Raw genomic sequence first — 20,506 nt, forward strand, 5'->3', positions numbered from 1 at the left:
TTCTTCTTGCACACTCTCTTTGAATGGAGTGTAGTCTTTTCTCATTTTTCTTATTCTTCTTTTCCTATTTTTCTTGATCGTTGTACTTAGATCTTTTGATTTGTGCCCCCATAGTACATCCCTAATGTACTTGGCTTAACACTTTTTCTATTATTAATAATATCCTTATGTTACTTATCAAAATTTTTTTTTGACATGTGGTTGCTGGCTGCCCTGAAGCTCTCTTTAAAATATACCCAAACAAGGTCAATACTCCCATTCCCTTCCCCCTAATCCCCTATCCTCCCCATTTATCTAAATACACTTTTAAGAGATCCTAAACCAAACAGTACATTTTGAGTGACTCAATGCTTCACCTTAAGTTAACCATTTCTTCAATTTTGAATATGCCAAAATAAGGTCTCACTAGTCACAAAGTTTAATTAAGCAATCTTACAATGTAAGAGGAGATATTGATCTAGACATGATAAAAAATATTCACCAAAAATACAGCCTACTGATTAAACTACAAAGTATCATGGAAGTCAATGCCAACGCACCAAGCATGAAAATAAGTTTTGACAGTTTGACCAAAATGCAGGAATTTCAGGACCAACATCTCCTGTGTTTTGCTTACAGGGGTTCAGTTTCTCCTTCTTGACGCTCTGGAAAACATTTCTTTGATGCTCTTTGATTCTGTCTCCACTTTCACCTTTTTAGCTTGCTTTCCAGTTCTTGTACTCTTTTTGTCGCTCCCTTTATCCTGATAAATAGTGCAGTATAAAGAGTATGTATAATGTAAAATTATTTAACAGCAGAAGCCTGTAGCCATTTGTAGAACATATTTGCAGATAAATTTAGTTAAGGGCTATGTATGTCCAAAGTTAAAAAAGATCATATGTCATGGGTTAAAATAGAAAATGGCCCAAAGTGAATGGTTTAAAAGCATTGGAAAAATATTCAAATATCCTTCCCACAGAAACTTCAATTTTTTTCTGGGGGTTTTTTGGGAGTGGCTGGGCTACACAATAGGGGTAGCTCTCTCCTCCACCTATACCCACAGCCTATGTGAAGACTTGAACCAAGGTCTAACACAACATTAACAACTTCAGACTTTACCAGCACCAAGATTTTATAACAATCCACATATGACCAGCAGGGAAGCAGACATATCATAACTTGAAATTGATTTACATAGCAAAGTGGCTTTAACTCTGAAAGTTCATACCTGTAAGACACTCTGAGACCCTGGGTTACTTTCTGTAACAGCTGAAAGGATTTCAACATCTGGTGCTTTTCTATTTGCCTCTGCTAAATCTAACCTGCAAACACGTTCGGTAAACTAGACTTGGTTAAAGCATCTTCAAAGAATACACTCTAATCATAAAAAAGTTGTGTGATTGCAATACTTCCTAAATTCATACAAAAACAAGATTAGATGTAATAGTGTGTCAATGCGTTGAAGAGGAAAAGTTAGAGAGGGAATACTTTAGATGGTTACACAGAAGCTTCAGCCAAGGCTCATCCTTCATGTACTCCCCCAAGATTGAAACTGCATCAGCTACTGCACTAGTAACAAGGGAATTAATGAAGAGAAACTGTAATTTCATGCCAAACCAAAGCAAGCACTCCCTCCCCTTTTTTCTAGTATGGGCAATGTTAAATAACCAGTTATAATACTCTTATGGTTTGTTTGACAATCAGATTATGTGGTATGAAAAGAAAATTAACTAATTGACATTAGTTCAACCGATGTCATCATTCTTCAACCTTTTATATATAGAAGGGGTTTAAGAACATTATAAAAGTTTTTGGAAACATCAGTAACACAGGTGATGACTCACGCAGAAGGCAGGACTACATTTGGACCAATCACTAATGCATAAGCACTTCCAACTCAGTCAGTTCTACTGAGATCCAACTAACCAAGTCTTTTATTCAGCACAATAAACAAATAAATAAAGAAGTCTTGTATTTGCAGGTGTCAGGCAAGTGTATTCGTTTCCCACATCTCATGCACTTCCCAATACTAAAATTTATGGATTGTCTTCATTACTCGTGAGCTATGATGATATTCTAACTCATGTTTATGGTAGTCATCTGAACAACATAGATCTAGTTCCCTGCAAGGATTACAGGGAATTCAGTCCTAGAATTTATTTTTTGATTAACACCACAAGTCCTTGTACCATGTAAATTTTCTTTTTTTCTTGCTAAAAAGCCTAAAATACAATGCCATTCATACGGTGTTAATTGTGACTTCTAAAGCATCATGAAATATTTATTAACAATCAATTCATTATTTAATTGTAAAGGCCTCTGCCATGGGTAACCCAAGGCATCCCTAATGGTTAAGTAGATCAGTCCTAGTGCCTTCTTTTATAAACTTTCTTGAATTCTTCAATCAGCTACAAGCTCCCCGCTTGCTTTTCTTTTTAAATTCCAATGGTTGCAACTATAATGATCTTCAAGATGTTGAAATCATCTCTACCTTGAAAACCCTAAGTTTTGTATAAAGGAAGTCTCCTCAAAGATCTCACACGAGATTCACACAAAACAGCAATGTATGAGCAACAAAGCAATATGGACAACCCTCAAAAATGTGGCTAGGGTTTAGTTTATATACCTAGGGTAAAAACACAAAACCCTAAACGTTTAATGAAGTAGGGCTGAGTTGGAAAATCTGCAAAAAATTCAACCTGTGCGATTTTCGATCGATCGAATCTATTCTTCGATCGATCGAGCCAGGCCGAAAGTCCCAAGTACTTCTGCAGCCACTCGATTCCAACTTTACAATATTAAACCAACTTTGAGCAATTCTAAACAAGACTAAATACACTATTTTGATCATGGCTTGCCAACATTACAAATTAGAGTTCTAAATACAAAAACTCCTAAGACCTTAGAACCTAACAAAATTCATTCTTACTACATGTTGAATATTATCTACATCTTGGATCCAAACTTAAAGCACTTCCTAAACCAATTCCCAAAGATATCAATTCAATCAGGGCAACAAGGAAGAATAGCGAGGAGGACAAACTTGTTTGTAGAGGGTATATCTTGAACACTCTTTCCAATTGATTATATGATTCTCTATCTTTCTCTCTCTTTGACCACTTATTTTTCTTATTTTTCACCCTTCCCTCTTCTCTCTCTCTTTCTTGTTTTCTCTTCTTTTCTTTTTATATCTAGAAAAATATTGATGACTAGAAAACAATTGCTATTTTACAGCTACCAAATAAAGGAAATAGTGAACTTGTAATTTTGTGTGAAATAGTTGTTTTTCAATATTCAATATTAATGTGTGTGAATTTCTTGTTTGTAGACTAGCAGAACCAGAACTAGGGTTGCCTCAGCCACACCAGGTGCACCATACCAGGCTAGTATGCACAACTTCAGCTCTAGTCCAAGTGCACCACCTCAGTCTAGCATGCATAGCCCATCAACTTTAAGTGCACCATACTAGTCTAGCATGCCCAGCTTTAAGCTAGGTGCACCATCTCAGGCCAAGACAAGCTCAGCCACTCAATTTGCACCATCTCAATCCAGCATGCATAGCCCATCCACTCCAAGTGCACCATACCAGTCCAGCATGCCCAGCTTCAAGCCAGGTGCACCATCTCAGGCCAAGACAAGCTCAACCACTCAATTTACACCATCTCAAACCAAAATGCACGAATCCAGTCCAAGTGTAACACCTCAAGCCAAGACAAGCTCATCTAATCCATTTCAAGCTAGCAGAAGCACATTCATCCACTCTTATACACAACAACACAACTCCACTCCAACTGCACCACACCAATTAGGCAACACCACACAAAATCCAGGTGCACATCACAACTCTAGTAGCAGCAGCAACCTAAATCCAAGGCATAAAAAGACAAGGGTGGTCACATAAGAGACTCTAAATGCCTCTAAGAGTGCATCCGGATATATGAAAACAATCAGACATGGTGGGAGTCAATCATTTATGCATGATTCAAGGAAATGAAGAGAGCATAAGTTCATTTTTCCTTTGCTTGATGAATGTCACTTGTTTTGTGTATTTATGGTGATAGGGTTAACTATGGAACAATGCCCTTTGTTTTGTAGAAAGTGATGGTAGAAAGTGTTGTTTTGTTTAAACATGAACCCTTTGTCCTGCTTTAATACTCATAACAATAAGTAGCAGTTAATGATAAGTTGAAGATGTATTCCTATTGCCTTTGTGTTGTTTAGGTTAATATTGAATCTTTTGTCCTGTTTTGGTTTTCACAGCAATGAGAAGCTGTTAATGAAGATGCTGTGTTAGATATTTTATTGAGTTTTGTTATATATCTTGACACTAGTGATACTGATAGGTTTGTTGTATATATGTGTTGATATCCTTGGACCATTGGTATATAGAATTTCTATATTTCATGTTTCAAACCTTGTTTCTTTCCCTTTGCCTAAAAACAAATACTGACAAGTTTGCTAGGATGATATTTATTTCTCATTTCAGGAGCAGGATCAAGAAAATAGGTCAAATTGTTATTTACTTTAAGATTTAACAATCAATTGGTGCATTATTTGCAAATTTCACCCATAAAGAGAGCCTTGAAGCCAAATACGTCTTAGGCTAAGAAATAGTAAAAGTTTGCCTGACTTAACTATGCTTCCCAGTAAATATGCAAAGATTCATAGTATTTAAGCACAGATTCACAATATTTAGGCATAGATTCACAGATTCATTAGGCAAGTTCACAATAATTACTATTGCATAATACATCACTAACACACTGCTAGTCCAGTTATCAAGGAACAGTGGTATTCATTTCATTCCAGGAATGATATCAAAAAAAAAAAAAAAAAAGCCAGCAGGTGTTTTTATGAAAACTACCTAACCAAACAATTTACACACTGCCAGCCCTATACATTAGCAATTACAAGATATTGAAACTCCTCCATCTATGTAAAAAAAAAAAAAAAAAAAGCCAGCAGGTGTTTTTATGAAAACTACCTAACCAAACAATTTACACACTGCCAGCCCTATACATTAGCAATTACAAGATATTGAAACTCCTCCATCTATGTAACATGTTAACCAAACATACACTTCCACCACCCACCTAACCAAACATAGACACTTCCATACTTCCCACTTGTTGCCTAACCAACTTCCACTACCTGTCTAACCAAACATACAATTACAGAGACAAATCCCACATATCACCAATAAGAATGCCAAAGCCAGTGTAAAACTTCTCTATCTTGTAGTAGCTTGCAACCTCAGCCTCTAGTCTGATAATTCATTCCCTTTGCTCTAGGATAAGCACCTTACCACGTTCACATATCTCATCATCATGCCATTGGAAGAAATGACACTTTCGCCCAACCTAAAATGCAAACCAAGCACTTAATAATGAAACACAAGAAAATTGAAAAATAAACTTCCACCACCAAAGAAGAATTTAAACAAAAAAACTGAACCCCAGTAAAACAAAATACTCAAATTGAAATACCCAATAGTTTGGACAACCATAAAACCCTTTGCCAAGGTTGTCTGCTGTCCACGAAACGACTAACACTGGTTTTTCAACATAGTAGTACCTCAATGGAGCTCTCCTCCTCAAGCTTGAACTGGTTGAAGAGCTTGCTTGTAACACCCCATAATTTTAATACCAATTTAATTCTTATACGTAAATTAAAAAGGAGGCCTCCAATTAAATGGATTTAATTGATTTGGGCCTAAGATATTAAAAATAAGATAAATACTATGGTATATGAAGCCTAAGTGAGGTGGCATAAGTAAATATATGAGCCTTAATAAGCTTTTAAAACCCTAGCCTTTTACCTCTTAAGTTACATGTGTATATACATAAGAAGGTTCCTTTTGTTTCAGCCACAACACACTATAAAGGTTTTCTTTTCTTCTATGTGGCTGTGCATGGAAACCTGCAAGTATGATTTTCTCATGCTCAATTTAAGAAGTTTGAATATTCAATAGCTAGCAATTGTCATGAACCTAGACTATCATTATATTACTAGAAAAATGGCTCCTATAATTGTTATTATATTAGATTAGAAATGGTCAATATGGCTGTATGTCAAGAAAGGGAACTCCACAGGCTTTGAAATTGTACCTAATAGAGTAATAGGCTTGGACTTTATCAATTCAAGTTTGTCACCATGTAAAAGGGAAAAGGTTGCTTTATGGTTGATATTTATCTTCTTTTCATCCTTCTAGTGATGTGTATTCAGCTCTAAATTATTGTATAAGGCAGCAATGCTTTTCAAGCCTAGAATATATTGTTAGACCCTATAACGTAGGAATAAGAAATTATATATTATTTAAGTTAACCAATTTGCCATCCACACATTGCCATTGTTCAGAAAATTAACTAGCAATATCTTATGTTTTGTGGCATCAAGGGATTTATGGTGGCAGATATAGGCGGACACTATAATTAGAATAGTTGTGAAAATTTTGGAAACTTGCAATCCCATGCCCACTAATTCAATAGCCAAGCCCTATTTATCAAACGGGGCATTTCAATGCTCCTATTTATCAATTTAATAACTGCAATCCTGAGTAGTGACGGCCACAAATTCAATAGCCAAGCCCACTAACAAAGCTGAAATGTATTTCAAAGAAACTAGACACCTCTGTAGGCCTTAATGATGATAGGTTAAACTATTTAAGTGTGAAAACTGATTTTAAGTGGGAAATTATGTATTGATGGACCTATTTTTAGTATTGCTAAGTTCTAATTCTACTGATTTGTTGTGATTCAAGGGAGGTTGGTTTCATATTTTTGCAAATAAGAGGTAAGTGGTGTTTACTAATTTTGGGGGTTTTCCCAAAACAATGTTATTAAACTATTTTAGATCAAAGAAATATGTTGATATTCTATATATAAATTGATATTTTATAAATGTTTGATGTGCAAATTGACTATTCGTTTTATGAAAAACTTATGGGACAACTTAAATTTATTTAAACTTGTATGCGTGAATATATCTTTATATTTTTTAGAATTATGAATGGATTATTTTTGTGAGCATATTGATTGTGTTTTGAAAACCTATGGCAAGTCGTGATTAAAAGTTCAGTATTGTATTTAGTCCTTAGCAAGAGACAATCATATTGCGGCTAGTCCTTAACAAGGGACGGTTCCAGAAAAAGGGACAGTGCACACTTGATAGCTCTTTAGTAAGGGAGTATACTATTGAGGATCCAAAGAGGAAGCTCCTTAGCAAGGGAGTGCACCTTTAGATTCTAAAGGAGCCTTCCTTAAGAAAATGGATGAAAATGAGGTTCTAGTCCTAAAAGGGGACAACACAACCCTATCAACAGGGTATAAACGTTGACCATGAGAAAAGCCTAGGAATTTGTTATATGATGGTATTGATAATGGCTCACAATATAAAGATATTTTTTATATGAAATATTTGATGATAAAATGTGGTGGATCGTGGTCTTCAAATCTCTATGGAGGTGGATCATGGACCGTTCTCTCTCCTTTTTCTTGGTTTCGGTGGTTCAGGTTTTAGGTAATCGTGGTTCATGGGTCACAATGTTTCTGTGGGTCACTTTGATTCTATGGGTAATGGTGTTTTAGCGTAGATGATGTGGGTTGATTCGGTGGCTATGGGTTGTGGTTGGGTTTTTGGTGGTGGTCGTTGTTGTTGGTGAGGGTGGCTGCATTAAATCAGATCGGGGTTGGGGTGGGTTGTGGCTTGGTTGGGGTGGGTCGTTTGGGTGACTAGGGAGGGTCGTTGTTGAGGTATTGTGGCTGGGGTAGGTTGTTGTTGGGGTTTTGTGAGTGGTGGTTAGTTGTGGGTTTGTGGAGATGGTGAATGGTGGGCTAACTGTAAGGGTGATTAGACGAAGAGAGAGTAACAAAAAGGGGAGAGAGAAATCAATAAATAAATAAAATGAATAGCTTTTAGGTGGTGGCTGGCAGTGGCTAGCCTTGGGTGTGGGTTGTGCCGTGGGTTGAGAAAGATGGGGAGACAGTGGGAGAGAGAAACAAAGGGAGAGTGAGAAATAATTTTTTAAAAAATGAATAAAAATATTAAAGAAAGAATATTTAAATGAAGTTGTAAAAAAAAAAATAGAATGTTTGATGTTTGGTATATTGTAAAATAAGGTGTTAAAATTGTAAAAGTAGTGTTTTGAGATTGTAAATGCTAAAAATTTTACAATTGTTGATGGGAGTGCTCTTAAATTTTACATTTTACCCTAACAACGAAAACAAAAAATTGAATCGATGATTTTTAAGCCAAAAAGAAATGAATTTAAAAAAAAAAAAAAAACCTTCTAAAGTCTTTGTCATTTTAATTCGATCCAAACACAACCAAACAAAGAAAAATTGGCTAGAAAATTAAACAAATACACCATCAATGAAACTTAAATTCATTTTATTTTCTTTCATTTTCCAACCAATTTAGTTCCTATATTTCTAGTAACGGTCAATTTAGTTATTGTTATTTAATTTTGTAGTTAATTTGGTTTTTACGGTCAATTCACTAATAAAAAATACTTATATAGGATACCATTGGCATACTTATAAAATAATATTAAAATAATATAATTAATATTAAAAAAATGTCACCTCAACATTTAATAAATAGAAAATGCCACATCCGAAAATTTAAAAAAATATATATATATATATATTGAACCGATGATTTTTAGGCCAAAAAGAAAAGAATTTATTATTATTTAAAAATAAAAAATAAAAACCCTCAAAAGTCTGTAATTTTCTTTCGGTCCAAACACACCCAAACAAAGAAAAATGGGCTGGAAAATGAACCAAATACACAATCAGTGGAACTCAAATACATTTCATTTTCTTTCATTTTCCAGCCAATTTCATGTCAAATAAGTGAAATTTTTTTAAAGTTTTACAAGCCATTGTAAATCCCTTCGTTCTTTCATTTTAAACGACTGGTTTTCTCATTCTCACATGCAGAATCTAATCCAACAGTCTCATAACTTGGATCGCATAAAAATCAAATCTTGTGATAAATGGCTAGTTATAGATGATCGACATTGGACAATAAATAACCCATGCACTGCTTTTAGGCCTTAGACACTGTAGTTCATCATAGCCATTACAGACTCTTTTGCTTAACAACTTCACTTAAGTCACTCACAACTTTTACATTCAGCAATCGTCAGCATAGCCAAAAATGCACAGCACATGCTGAAATAGGCAAATAGGACACTTAAATCTGTTTGCAAAAGTACCGCAAGCAGATATACTTGGCATACAATTTTGATAGATTATTATAGTAGGAGTATTGACCAGCTTGGTCTTGAATTTCTGAAACAAAAATCTTAATTTATAACTTTCTCATTGACACACTCTTTTGTCATGTATTCACAAGCTAAATATTGTAATCACAGACCAAAACAGGGAATTCATCATTTCAGAAACTGTTCCAGCTCTTTGACAGACGATATAAGAATCAGAGGTTTCAAGACAAATTGCATGTTCTACCCAAAGTATGGTACAGGGAAAAAACTTTTTGATTCCAAGTTCAGCATTCTGAATTGTAAAATCATTTTCACATAGGCTCTATTGAAGAAGGAGGGAAGGACCCACTATAACCAAATACATCATTGCTAGACGGGTGATGAGAACTGCTCTTACTGGCTTCATAATAATTTGCTGTAGTGGGTTCGGAATCAGCACTGAGGTTCATCCCAGAAAGCTTCATAATGTTCTCAATTTCTTTAACAACCTCATCCATTGTAGGCCTTTCGTCTCCTGAGTCTGCCACACACCTCATTGCTAAATCCACAAACTCTTCTAAGCCTTCAAGATTTTTTCCCATACCAATGAATGGATCAAGAATTTTATGAAGATTGTATAAATCCTTTGACTTATCGATTGCATTCCTTACTTCTATCACAATATACTTTCCTTGATTTATTGGCTTTCTTGCAGTTATTAGCTCCAACATGACCACTCCAAAGCTATAGACGTCACTCTTCTTAGTCAATTGTTGGGTCATGTAATATTCAGGATCCAAGTAGCCCTAAAAAAACAACAAAAAAACCCATTCTCCATGTTAAAATCTGATGCAATGTTTTGAAAATTTTCTACACAAACACTACGGATAAAATAATAAAATAAAATTATATATATATATATATATAGATAGAGATAGATAGATACTAGTCACCTTAAAAATGAAGGGAATTGGAAAATTTAAATGGGAGGAGGTCCTATCCGCTATTATGGGGACTTCAGATCATAAATTGCACATCTATTTCCCAACAGTAAAAAGAGTGCGCGTGTGTGGGTGCATAAATTCTTGCATTTGCTAGCATGCATGGTAGCATTCCTAGAAGGCTAGCAGTTAGCATGCATGACAGGATTATATACTGACCAATGTTCCTTTAACTTGAGTGGTGATAGAATTCCTTTCACCATCAAACTCAGACTTGGAGAGACCAAAATCGGCAACTTTTGCACTAAAACTTTCATCTAGTAGGATGTTGTTTGATTTGATGTCCCTATGTATGATGGGAGGATTTGCATGTTCATGCAGATAGACCAAGCCCCTGGCCGCACCAAGGGTTACTTTAAGTCTACCCATCCAATCCAACCTGATTCCTGACTTCCCTGCAAATACAATATGCATGTTATCAAATAAAAGGCAAACGATTGTGTTGTTACTCAAAAAAATTTTGAAGGAAAGTTAATAGGTACTACAAATGTCATGTTTAACAAAGCTGTCTCCAAGTTGGGTTGTTAAGGGAGTGACGTACACTTGAAACTGGAACATGGGATTTCAAGGTAGACAGGACATGTCACAAAGGAGGTTTTGGAGACTGAACCCCCAAACTCAACTCGTTAAATCTTTCAGCTGAATTATATCAGGAGTCTCTACCTGGTTTATATTTTCTAGCTCAGGGTAATTAAAACAGTCACTTTCATTTTTTTTCAAGAAGATGACGCTAGAGAAGCATGGAATGATGTTAATATAGACACAGAATTCATCTCAGATGTCTCTGGTTGGAGGCACACTATTGAAACTAAATAAAGATTATATGTTCATATTCTAGTACAAAGTTCATCATTGCTTTCATAGTTGAATACAAGTTATTATGTTGCCCAAATTAATTCCTCAATGGTTAAAAATATTAAAAATAAATAAAATGGAAATTTTCCATGTGGTTATTTACAAAGTATGCATTGATATTCAATTGTTGCTAGAATTTATATCGAGTGGAGAATGTGAAGAATTGATAAAAGTACCTGAAACACTACCCATTAGGGTACCATTTGGAATATACTCATACACCAGCATTTGTTCACCTTGCTCAAAACAAAACCCCAGAAGCCTGACAAGATTCTTGTGATGGACCCGTGATAGAAGTTCAATTTCAGTTTTGAACTCAAGTCCACCTTGCATAGAATCACTTTGAGCTCTTTTGATGGCAATCAGTTGCCCAGTGGGAAGAGCTCCCTGATAAACCTGTACAAATGTTCACAAATAGCCATTTGGTTATCACTTGAAATAATCCATGAATATTCTGAGAAGGCTGAGAATTTAGCTTTAAGTAGAATTTTCTTTAAAGAATAAAGTTCAAATTCATTTTGACTTTTGAGTAATCAATAAGTTATGCATGCATCCAATGAGTCTTGCAAAATAATAAATAACAATGATAAAAGACGATCAAAATTAACCTTCCCATAACCCCCAGATCCAATACTATTTGCTTCTGAAAAACTGTTGGTGTATTTCTTAAGCTCTTCAAAAGAGAACCGCTTGGCTGCTTGTAACTGAGGAGCACTACCATTTCCCATATTTTGATCCCAATGTGCTGCATTTCCGTGACATGAAAGCAATACTAAGTCCATATTAATTCCATATGATTAACTAAATAGTGCTAGGTCTACATTATACCCATCTTACCAAAAGGATTGTTCTGTTCACTAGCTCTTTCTGCTCTTTTCTTTTGGTGGAAAGCATAAACTACTGCAAGGACTACCAATAACAAAAGGACAGACCCACCAACAGCTACTCCAATTCTAATGCCACTGCTTGTGCTTGATGATTTGTTCGATGCTGTAGGTACCTCAATCATAAAAGAGAGAGAGAGAGAGAGAGAGAGAGAGAGAGAGAGAGAGAGAGAGAGAGGATGCATCATGATAAAATTGCAATAGCATCCAAATAACATAGAGAAAACATAATAACTATTACTTTTCAATTCAGCGTGAAATTCAGAGTTACCTGCTGCACAATTCCCATACGTATAGGCCATAAGATAGAAGGGTCCAAAATTTGGTGGCGGGTTGAAAGACAGAATGTTAAGTGCAAATCCAACCATTGTAATTGCTGTTTGATTGAAACACTCCTGACCAGATGGGAAAACTTCGAGGCTCAGTTTAATGTTTCCAGATGAATCCACGGTGGGATTACTTAGAGAAACTGAATCCACAGGAAGTGCAGAGGACTGAAGAGTTTTCATGAGAGACTTCGCAAGTTCTGCATAGTAAGTTGTGTTTCCCATGTCAAAGGAAGCAAGACCTCTGAAGACTATTTTGCCCTCGTATGGATACGCACATTTACAGTTTGGGCTGGCAACCTGATCCGAATTGCAGGAAATTTGCATACAGTTATTTGGTGGTGGAAAATATGAAGAATTTGATGTGGAAGCCGTGCAGTAACTCTTTGTCACTTGATCTGTCTTGTCACATACTGTGTTACCTTCAAGTCTGCAAAATGTTGTAGATAATTACAAGAAATAAAGATAATAGATAAGAAGTACATTGTTTGCCGTGTTAACTTCTAACAAGTAATCAAACAGCTTGCACTTCTTCAACACAGTTAAAAAAGAAGAAGAAGAAGCAATGACCAGATAATTAAAGGTTACTACTTACAATAACGTAATGTTTCCTCCAGGAATTTGTGCAACATTACTTATGGAATTGTTCCGCAAATCTATAAGTTGCAATTGGTTGCTATTTGTGGTACTGATATCCAAGGTGCCATTGAAACGGTTGTTCCTTAGTACCCTGTTCACACATGCCAGAACATACACCTTTTAATCATCATTGTCATTCTGTGAGGATAACGTGTAGACTTTTTTGTGTTCAAACAGGTTACACATGTTTGTTCTGTTTGGATTTTCTTAACTCTCAATGACAATGACACTGAATGTGGTGCTACTTGAGATCAAGCTGATACTCACACTTTCTGTAAATCGGGAAGGCTGAATAGGTCAACTGGAACTTGTCCTTGAAGTTGTGTGTTTTCCATCATTCTGCCATTCAAGATTAATATGTTTATTAATATTGAGCACTTCAAACCTCCATGCAGCTTGACAAAATTTTATATTGGATTCACACGCACACACACAGAGAACTATGGAGGAGGATCATACAATGTTGTCAATAACGGTAAGGAAGCAATCCAAGGAGGAACATCAGAAACAGTGAAACTATTGTTGCTCATATCCCTAAAAAATACATTTCAGTCAGAATGAGAATTGATCACAAACTATTAGATTTATCATAATAGATATGAGACCATGATTTATATCTGTTTTAAAGAAGAAAGAACATTTAACTGGATCTTTTATTAAAAGAATGTTTAACTGATAATCTTTTATAATAGTCTAACTATGCCTACTTGCCACCACACCAGTGAATTCAGTCACTATAGTTATCACTACTTACAAATAGCTGAGGGAGTTCATGCCAGTAAGGTTGGCCATAGGGCCACTCAGGTTGTTGTTGGACAAGGACCTGGAAGCAAATTACTGTAAGCCTCTCTTAGTTAAGTGAAGAACTTCTCAAAAACTAGTTTAAAAGCTTTGATCAGCATATCTATCTTTTTTGCTTACAGCTCGATAACATTTGTAAGATTATTGAGATTTGAAGGTAGCCCACTTAATGAATTCCGATCAAAGCGCCTGTAGCCAAAACAACATATTCAGTATACAAAACTTGATAGAAGTTCACAGCTAGCATAATCTCAACTATGAATTCTATTAAATGACAGAGCTGCTTACACCATTTGCAAAGTCCGCACTAGTCCAAGTGTGGAAGGGATGCTACCATTTAAATTATTGCTGTCAAAAAGCCTGCCCAAAAAAATCAGTAACAGGTAGAAATTAATGTCTCAAGTGGCAGTGCTCATATAATTATTGGGAATTTGGGATATCCAAATTGAGAAGTTGTATTCCTTAATTTCCATGGCAAAGACAGTTGTTCCGGTATTCTACATTAGAGCAAAATATACTGCAGAGGCAATACCCATGAGAAAAAAGGCATTTAGAAGAGACTATATTAGTTACATACATTTCCCATATGTGGTTATTTCAAAAGATAGCCACCCATTTTCTCCACTAGTCAGACCATATGTAGACAAACAATGGATGGATCTTTTTCAGCCACAGAAGATATAATCACAAATTCTTGACAGCAGACAGTTCACGAAACTTACACATGTATGAGAGTCATATTTGGGTTGAAAAGTTTAGGTGGAATTGTGCCCGACAGCTTATTGTTTCCAAGATGACTGTAGATAATGAAAGAATCTTAGACGGATATTAATTGGACAAAACAAAGCAATAGTGCAAAGAGGATTTAATCAGCTCAAAATCACAATGAGCCTTAACATACAAGTGCCTCGTTTGAAGTAGCATATCAAGACCAGATTTAGTCCCATTCCCATCAGAGACTGGGATGGGTCCTTCAAGCTGGTTGTCAGTAAGGTCCAAATAATAAAGGTTGGACAGAGTGCCAATGGAATTTGGAATTTGTCCAGTGAATTTATTAGAATTCAAAGATCTGCAATGAAGAGAGCAAGAAATCAGTGTCTATCAGAACAGACATAAATCTGCACTTAAATTATTAGAAAGTAGGAATGTAAAAGAAAAGATACTAAATCAAATATTGAACAGCCTCATCCAAAACACAAGCATTCATAAGGAATTTCACGTGTATTGGCCATTACAGAAAAACAATGAAAGAATTGCAAACTCAGAAAGCCTTACATAGAGATTAGCAGCTGTAAAGAACCTATTGTGTCTGGAATAGGGCCACTGAAACCGCAACCCATCAGGCTTCTGGTGTGCATATAAAAAGACCAAATGTTAATTACAAGAATTCTAACCACACTATCAGATTCTCTGAAACCAATCAGTATTTCCTTACAAGGTTTGTAGCTTCTTCAAACTCCCAATTTGTTGTGGAAGTGTTCCTGTCATGTTCTTGTTGAAAGATAGATCCCTATATGAAGAAGCTGGTAATTAGGATTGAATTACAATAGACTTGTTGAACAGCTACTACCAAATACAACATATAACGATGGTGCTGTTGAATTTGATTCACTTGAACATGCAAATGAAATACATATTCTTATTCACTATTTTTATGATAGTAACCCCGAAATGATTAGTTGCTAAGACTGAAGTCGTAAAGATAAAAGAGCACGCCTTGGAATTGGAAGCATGCATTGAACATATTGAGCGCTGAAGCTTAAGATATATGAGCGCTGTAGACTAAAAGTAAAATTAGCTCTAAATGGGTTCCCATGACAATAGAAGAGGCTAAGTGCAATTAGAACTTAGAAAACCTACAAATTCTGTAACTCGGAAAATGACCCGATATCTCCTGATAGCTGACCCGTCAAATTCATGTTTGATAATATTCTGAAATTGAAAGGAGTCAGGTTAATAACAAATTGAAAGAATGAGCAACCTTCCTTCCAAAAGCATTAATTGGTGAAAACAGGCCAAAGAACATACATGGAGGTCACACGTGAATTGATGCACTCAATTCCTACCCAAAGGCCACCACAGGGATCAGAACCCACCCAATTGGAAGGAACGTTCATCCAGTTAGCCTTGAGAGACAGTAAAGCAGTAGCTGCATCAGAAAAAGAAATGAAAATCTAATCATTCAATAACCAAAATTGAGTACAAAAAATAATAGGATCCTAATTATAATAGAAAGCACCTTACAAAAACTTACTCTTTTGTCATTGTGGACCAACCAACCAAGTATTATAGTTCCAAGTTGTTGGAAACATATGTGTGGCATGTATTCCTATTTGTTTTGTGTTTTGGAAAGCTCAAAAAATACTAATACGTTTTTCTATTTTTAGCTAGGAAAGCCTAGTCACCCTTAAATATAAATGTTCTTGTTATGGATATTCATATCTATGAGATGAGAGACTGGACAGGAGAGAACAGAATCATTCAGCTCTGGATTGCTAACGATTCATTGCCAAGCCACTTAATTTGTATGTCTTTGTTTTATTGCTTTATTTCCATATTGTATTTGTGTGTTCTTGTAGATGATTCAGTTATGATAAATTTAACGGTTGATACTGTTTGTCAGGACCTGAGTAAATGGAAACACTAGTCATGTTTTTTCTATATTCCGAAAGAACTAGTTGAGTTACAATTAGACTCTTTATAATCACTTAAATAACCTAATTCGACCTAGTAGACAGCCAATTTGGGAGTCACCATACGCCTCACATGATACAAATTTTCAATCCAATTCACATAGTCCAGCTTATCACAGCTCTAGTTAGTAAATTCACAACAATTGGAATCAAGATGGGTGAAAAGAAAAAATCACAATTTTGCTATGTTCTTTTCTAGATTTGTGGAATAGTTGAAAGAGGTTTTGGTGGGAGTTAGAGAAATCATTAAATTAAAGATGGACATTTATGAACTATAAAAAAGTTGTGTGTTGGAACTTGGAATTGACTTTGGTAGAAAGGAACACTCAAGTAAATATAGGTTTTCATTGTGTGGGAGACCTAGCAATTCACTTGAATTGAATGAGATTTCTTAGGAGGAGGAGACCATTGGGGTTGGGGTTTAGACTATGCTGCTTCTTTTTACATGACAATCTGTTGAAAACATTTTATACACTTCCAATCATCTGCTGGTGCCTTTTATAATAGTATTAAACTATAAATGGGTAATGGGAAAAATCTTATTTTCAAAACACAAGATACTTTACAACTATATTGAACCCACTTATTACTCATGTTAGTACTCTGACATTGTTGTAGGAAATAACATAGAGTTTTAAAAGTTTTTTTTTTTTTTTTCAATATTAGAATAATATTTTATTATTATGAATTTTTTTTTTTTTTTTGGAAACTCCAAACTTCAACTTTAACCTTAGAATTGTTTTAAACTTTAAGGACCCTTTAAAGCTCTTTAGTAAAATCACCAAACATTTAGCACTTTCATTTAAAAGAGCTTTAATCCCTTAGAAACACTTATGAATTTCAACCCCTCTAAAAAGAAAATTCATATAGACTCTAGAGTGTGTCTTCGTATTATCAAAAAAGTACTTTAATTAAAAAAAAAAAAAAAGTTTGTGATGAACTAAAAAATATTTTTGTTCTTAGTAGAAATTGATAAACATTTGATGATTTTACTAAAGGGTATAAGGGCCCTTAAAGCTGTAAACAACTTTAAAGCTAAGTGTTTGTTTAGCATTACTGTAAGAAGTAGAGCTTTAGTGTTTTGAGTCTTGACAAATAACAATGAATATTATTTTTAATTTCTTGATTATAAAACGTGAATAATGAATTGTAGAGCTTTAAAGCTTTGAAAGTTAGCTTTAACCTTAAAATTAAAAAGCTAAAAACAACTTTAGGGCCCCTTCAAATGCTTCTCAAGTAGTTTAGCACCTGCTTAGCTAAACTAAAATTAAAAATTAAAAATTGAAGATCCTAAGTTTTATGTCTAATGATGTTATGATCCTGAGATTAGCACACAAAAAAATTAGAAATGGAAAATTCGTCAATTGGTCAAATTGTTGTCAATGGTCAAGCGGATAAGTGGTTTTATTCTCCTAAACATTATAAATGCAACTCAAAAGAATTTATTCTTGTCATTTCCATGTTTTTTTCTGCAATCATATAAAGGGTTTGATTCCCCCCAAAAAAAAGAGAAGATAAAAGTGTTTGATTAAGAAGGAAAGGAATTAGAATAAGAAACCCAGCACAGATATTGGCCTGTAATCTTTAAGGTCTGAAGAATTAAGTACCTAACCATGGATGCCAACTATATATTAACAACTAGTACAGAAAGAAATCTAAAGAACACATTGTAGTCTACCAACATATCAACAGAAACATGAATAACTGAACTACAAAAAAGACAGAGATCAAATTGAACCAAACTTACAGTCTAAACTGTTTGTAACCGCTGCTATAACCGAGAATTGAATGAATAGAAGCAACACTAACACCTTACTCCATTGACCCATCATGAAGAACAATAAGCTTCAAACCCCACAATTCTAAAGTTGGTAAGAAAATCCTTAGAGAAGTTTCAGGATGCTGCACCCATATAATATATTCCCAGTAATCAACTCCTGCAACAATTTTTTTCTACCAACCGTTCGAAAACTCTTGTTCATACTGTAACCGTGTATATATGATGAACTTATTTGAATGAATCATATTTGTTCACATAAATCAAAATACAATCACCATTAACATGATATATATATAATATATATTTCTACTTTCAAAAGAGATAAAAGAAACGACCCGGCCGGAGTGTTTACTCGATACGGCGAAGTCAATGGTGGGAGTTTCAAGAATTCACAAATAAAAGCAAAACACAGCACCTGAACAAAAACATTGAAATACAAACACTCAAATTTAGAGAAATACAAAACAGAGCACGCTGGGTTTACAGAGGGAGAGAGAGAAAACGTGGTCACCTGGGCAGAGTTCGGAGCTGATGAACTGACCGATTTCAGCGCTGGTGAGAGAGGGGCTTGTCAGTGGTGCTGGGTCTTCGCTGGGATGGGTTCTTCTCTCAAATGATTTTTTCACGCGTGAGATTATGATGAACTGAACCACTGGTGTTTGATATAAAGGCTGGGAAAAGAAAAATTAAAGGCAGTGAATGCTGGTTCAGAGGGGTGGGTGAGATGAGTGAATGGGGAAGTTGAATTTGGAGTAATGGCATCTGAAGGAAGAGAGCAAAAACTGAGGAAAAAGGTAGTGTAAAACTCATTACTAAGCCAGGATTAGCCAAAGGAAGAGAGAGTTCCAACGGTCTGAAGGTGACGTGACTACTCTTTGTCATCCATAATTTCTTAGATTTCACATGATTTATAAGGTTTTGGATTAAGTTTCCTAGTCAATACCTTAAGGTCAACTCTAGAGATTTCTTTCGATAGTTACCCGGTGGACGTGGAATAAGTGATCTGCATGCTTTTTGATAGAGATATTTTAGTCATAAATCTAATACCCCAAAGCAGGGGTTTTTTAAGAAAATAACCATCAATCCCAAACAATATCATTAGTTAGGCAAACTTTCAAACTAATTTCATTTTTAACAATTCGAGTGAACTGGAGTCGATTTTCCTATGCTTGTTCCGTGATTCGGCAGCAGCTGAGGCATAAATCGACCCCAGAGGAGTCGATTTCTTAGTATATACCAATCAAGCTTTTTGTGTGATGAAGAACAAAGTCTGACCGAAGTCCCCGTCGGTCACGAACGAAGATCGAAGAACCCAGGCGAACGAAGAAGAACGAAGAAGAACCCAGCAACACCGAACGAAGAAGAACGAACCCAGGCGAATGAAGAACGAAGAACGAACGAACCCAGGCGCCTGGGTTTCTTGCCGACGAACCCAGGCGCCGATTCTGACCGACGAACCCAGCAACACCGACGAGCAAACGAAGAACCTGCGCCGATTCACCAAACCCCGATGAGCACGGGAGCAGTGGAGGGTTTGATTTGTTTTGGATTTGATTTTTTCATGGGTTTTTGGGGCTTGGAAGTGGAGAAACCTAGGCGCATTTTGGGGAGGAAAGAAAGAACACGAAAAACTTGTGTAAGTTTTTGGGCTGGGCATGTCAAAGAAATCGACTTCATTGAAGTCGTTTCCTATACAAAGAAGTCAACTTCACTGAAGTCGATTTCTTTGTATAAAAAACGACTCCAACGAAGTCGGTTTCTGTGTAAAAAAAATCGCAAAAAATAGGCCATATGAACAGTAAAATCGACTCCTCTGAAGTCGAATTGTTAAAAATGCAATATGTTTGAAACGTTGGCTAACTAATAATATTGTTTGAGTTTTGTAGTTATTTTTTTAAAAATCCCCCCCAAAGCATCGCCCAAAAGGTTCGTAGCACCCACATACTCGTCAGCTTTACGAAAACCAATAGAAGAGTTAGGCTGACGACACCAAACATGACGACCCCAAATGAGACTCGACAAACATCTCCATAGGCCAACAGGAATGCCTAGACGGAGCAAATGGCTGACGGATGTTAAGAGGCCGACGGGTTAAACAAGCTGACGGGTCTAGTTTAGCTTAACTTGACCCCACGAATATCTATGTAAGGAAATTTCTTGTATCCCACGATCAACCCTAATCAAAGGAATCCCTATAAGGAAAGGATCCCGCAAAATACATATATTAATAAGGATCTTCCCTACAAAGAAAGACCCTCTCCTCCAATAAACAAAGGTCAGTTTTACACTACTATAAAAACTCCAAAGTCCTCACAAATTAAGGTACACATAATCCACCCT

General features: G+C 35.7%; 2 protein-coding genes across 3 annotated transcripts; both read right to left on the reverse strand.

Annotated features, from left to right (window-relative positions):
• Positions 1-333: 333 nt before the first annotated feature.
• Positions 334-2,152, reverse strand: LOC136068383 (uncharacterized). The gene is made up of 3 exons (XM_065775481.1): positions 1,468-2,152; positions 1,208-1,301; positions 334-742 (listed from the first exon to the last, which is right to left on the reverse strand). Exons 1-3 carry the CDS (start codon positions 1,587-1,589, stop codon positions 623-625), a joined length of 336 nt encoding a protein of 111 aa, XP_065631553.1. The 5' UTR covers positions 1,590-2,152; the 3' UTR covers positions 334-622.
• A 7,120-nt stretch (positions 2,153-9,272) lies between these two features.
• LOC112002240 (leucine-rich repeat receptor protein kinase HPCA1) lies at positions 9,273-19,024 on the reverse strand. Of its 2 annotated transcripts, XM_065775482.1 has the most exons (20): positions 18,678-19,024; positions 18,134-18,581; positions 15,722-15,842; positions 15,554-15,625; positions 15,129-15,203; positions 14,969-15,040; positions 14,595-14,762; positions 14,416-14,490; positions 13,982-14,053; positions 13,814-13,882; positions 13,647-13,715; positions 13,352-13,426; positions 13,160-13,231; positions 12,849-12,983; positions 12,199-12,683; positions 11,881-12,033; positions 11,652-11,788; positions 11,220-11,439; positions 10,348-10,583; positions 9,273-9,993 (listed from the first exon to the last, which is right to left on the reverse strand). In XM_065775482.1, the coding sequence occupies exons 2-20, from the start codon at positions 18,216-18,218 to the stop codon at positions 9,520-9,522; spliced, it is 2,865 nt and encodes a 954-aa protein (XP_065631554.1). In that variant the 5' UTR covers positions 18,219-18,581; positions 18,678-19,024; the 3' UTR covers positions 9,273-9,519. The 2 variants fall into 2 exon arrangements, with proteins under 2 accessions (XP_065631554.1, XP_065631555.1); XM_065775483.1 differs by lacking the exon at positions 18,134-18,581.
• Between the last annotated feature and the right edge of the window lie 1,482 nt (positions 19,025-20,506).

Source organism: Quercus suber, unplaced genomic scaffold (assembly GCF_002906115.3).
Source record: "Quercus suber isolate HL8 unplaced genomic scaffold, Cork oak 2.0 scaffold_112, whole genome shotgun sequence".
NCBI lineage: Eukaryota > Viridiplantae > Streptophyta > Magnoliopsida > Fagales > Fagaceae > Quercus > Quercus suber.